Below are 2,292 nucleotides of genomic sequence, written 5' to 3' on the forward strand. Positions count from 1 at the left end.
AGGTTGGAGTAGAGACAAAACGGAAGGTCAAATGCTAGGTGGAGGGCATTATATGGGCTATAAATGAGTATCTTTTCTCATCCCAAGTTATTTGTGCCTTTGTGGTGGTATACCTTGGATGTGCACCAATTATCCATGGAAAGCATACAAAGCAATCTGCCTTTCTTTCTGGTTGCAGCTATATTTCTGCTGCTACTGCTATATTCTCTCTTAATTAAGAACGCAAATGAAATACAAGGCCATCGAAAAAGTGAAAAGCTCCATCTCCCACCAGGCCCCTCAAAGCTGCCAATTATAGGCAATCTTCACCAGCTTGGCAACAGTCCTCACCTCTCTCTCAGTCGCCTCTCGGAGAAGTTCGGCGCCATCTTTTACCTACAACTAGGTCATATCCCAACTGTGATAGTCTCATCAGCTAGATTAGCCAAAGAAGTCATGACAACACATGACCTTGCTCTTTCAAGTCGTCCCCAGCTCTACTCTGCAAAACATTTATTCTATAACTGTACCGATGTAGCCTTCGCCCCTTACGGCGCTTATTGGAGGCAGTTAAGGAAGATTTGCATACTTGAGCTGTTAAGTGCGAAACGAGTTCAGTCTTTCAGCTTTATAAGAGAAAAACAGGTTGCTCGTCTAATTAACCGAGTTGGTGCCTCATATCCCGGCACCACCAATCTTACGAAGATTCTTGGGCTATATGCAAATGATGTACTTTGTGAAGCCGCCTTTGGAAGGGATTTTTCTGAAGGGGGTGAGTATGACCAACACGGATTCCAAAAGATGCTCGAGGAGTATCAAATTTTGCTTGGAGGATTCAGTGTGGGAGAGTACTTCCCTTCCATGGAGTGGATAAACACTCTGACAGGCATGAAATCAAGACTAGTTAAAACATTTCGGCGCTTTGATCATTTCTTCGATGTGATCATTGAAGAACATCTCAATCCTAAGAGAGTAAAAGGAGAACATAAGGACCTTGTTGATGTTTTGCTTGATTTGCAGAAAGGTGGAACGCTTGACATAGCTCTCACAATGGATAACATCAAGGCTGTCATCTTGGTGAGTTAATACACTCAATGACAAACTTTTCTCTTCAGTAAAATTGACACTCAGTTCACTATTGGCAAGTGTTCAATTGAGTCTAAACTAAGAGGCGGTGGAGATTCCATTTTAGCTGGTTATAGGGGATGACTTTATGTGTCAATTCCCCAAGTCAGCTATGTATCTCACTCCCTTAAGGTGATCATGCTTGCCTGGTTACTGAGCCTAGATCATTGACAGCTAATGTCGTACATTAAATCATCATTTGCTGGTTGTAGGATATGTTTGCGGCAGGAACTGATACTACATTCATAACCCTTGACTGGGGAATGACAGAGCTTCTCATGAACCCAAAAGCAATGAAAAAAGCGCAAACTGAAATAAGAAAAGTCGTGGGAGAAAGAACATTCGTACTAGAGAGTGATCTGCCTCAGCTGCATTACCTGAAAGCCGTGATCAAAGAGATATATAGATTGCACCCTCCGGTTCCGGTACTACTTCCAAGGGAATCCATGGAAGATGTAGTCATAGATGGATATGATATTCCTGCCAAAACGCGCATATTCATCAATGCCTGGGCAATTGGCAGAGAACCGCAAACCTGGGAGAATCCACATGAATTTGAGCCAGAGAGGTTCATGAGTAGCAGCATAGATTTCAGGGGCAGGATTTTCAGACTGATTCCATTTGGCGCTGGAAGGAGAAGTTGTCCTGCTATTACATTTGGAATCGCAACTGTGGAGCTTGCTCTAGCGCAGCTTCTCCATAGTTTTGACTGGACGCTTCCACCAGGCATCGAAGCCAAGAATCTGGACATGACTGAAGTGTTTGGTATCTCAATGCACAGAGTCTCAAATCTGTTTGTGGTTGCCAAACCACACTTCACCAATATTATCTAGTGTTGACAATATATCTTGTTTCGTGTATGTATTTCTGGATTCAGTCAAATAACGACTAAGCATTCCATCCTCCAACTTCCACCAGCCAACTTGCTCATCTATGTAATATCTTCCAAAAAGAAGAAGAAAAGCACACACTTCTAGCTTAATTGGTTGCGTACCTTTCTCCTTAGGGGAGAGGTTACAAGTTCGAATCCCACCAAGTGTTGGTTGGGATTTCTTTCTTATATAATTATGTGATGGACCTTTGGACCAGGTGAGTCTTCGATCGGGCTAGTGACAATGGTGCTACTATGATAAGTGGACCAAGGACAAGGTGGATGAGGTTGGGTCTACTCAAAATGGTGCATCTGCG

The 2,292-nt window shown here is 43.1% G+C and overlaps 1 protein-coding gene across 1 annotated transcript; it reads left to right on the forward strand.

Moving 5' to 3' along the window:
* LOC147497019 (cytochrome P450 71AP13-like) lies at positions 1-2,007 on the forward strand. The gene is made up of 2 exons (XM_086559792.1): positions 1-1,056; positions 1,317-2,007. The coding sequence occupies exons 1-2, from the start codon at positions 64-66 to the stop codon at positions 1,935-1,937; spliced, it is 1,614 nt and encodes a 537-aa protein (XP_086415918.1). The 5' UTR covers positions 1-63; the 3' UTR covers positions 1,938-2,007.
* The last annotated feature ends 285 nt before the right edge of the window (positions 2,008-2,292 follow it).

Source organism: Coptis chinensis, chromosome 5, assembly GCF_015680905.1.
Source record: "Coptis chinensis isolate HL-2020 chromosome 5, ASM1568090v1, whole genome shotgun sequence".
NCBI lineage: Eukaryota > Viridiplantae > Streptophyta > Magnoliopsida > Ranunculales > Ranunculaceae > Coptis > Coptis chinensis.

Bases quoted from the DNA above. Each gene is read 5' to 3' on its own strand.
- LOC147497019 (XM_086559792.1), top strand. From the start codon at position 64: ATGAGTATCTTTTCTCATCCCAAGTTATTTGTGCCTTTGTGGTGGTAT. The intron at 1,057-1,316 runs GTGAGTTAATAC...TGCTGGTTGTAG, and splicing joins ACATCAAGGCTGTCATCTTG to GATATGTTTGCGGCAGGAAC.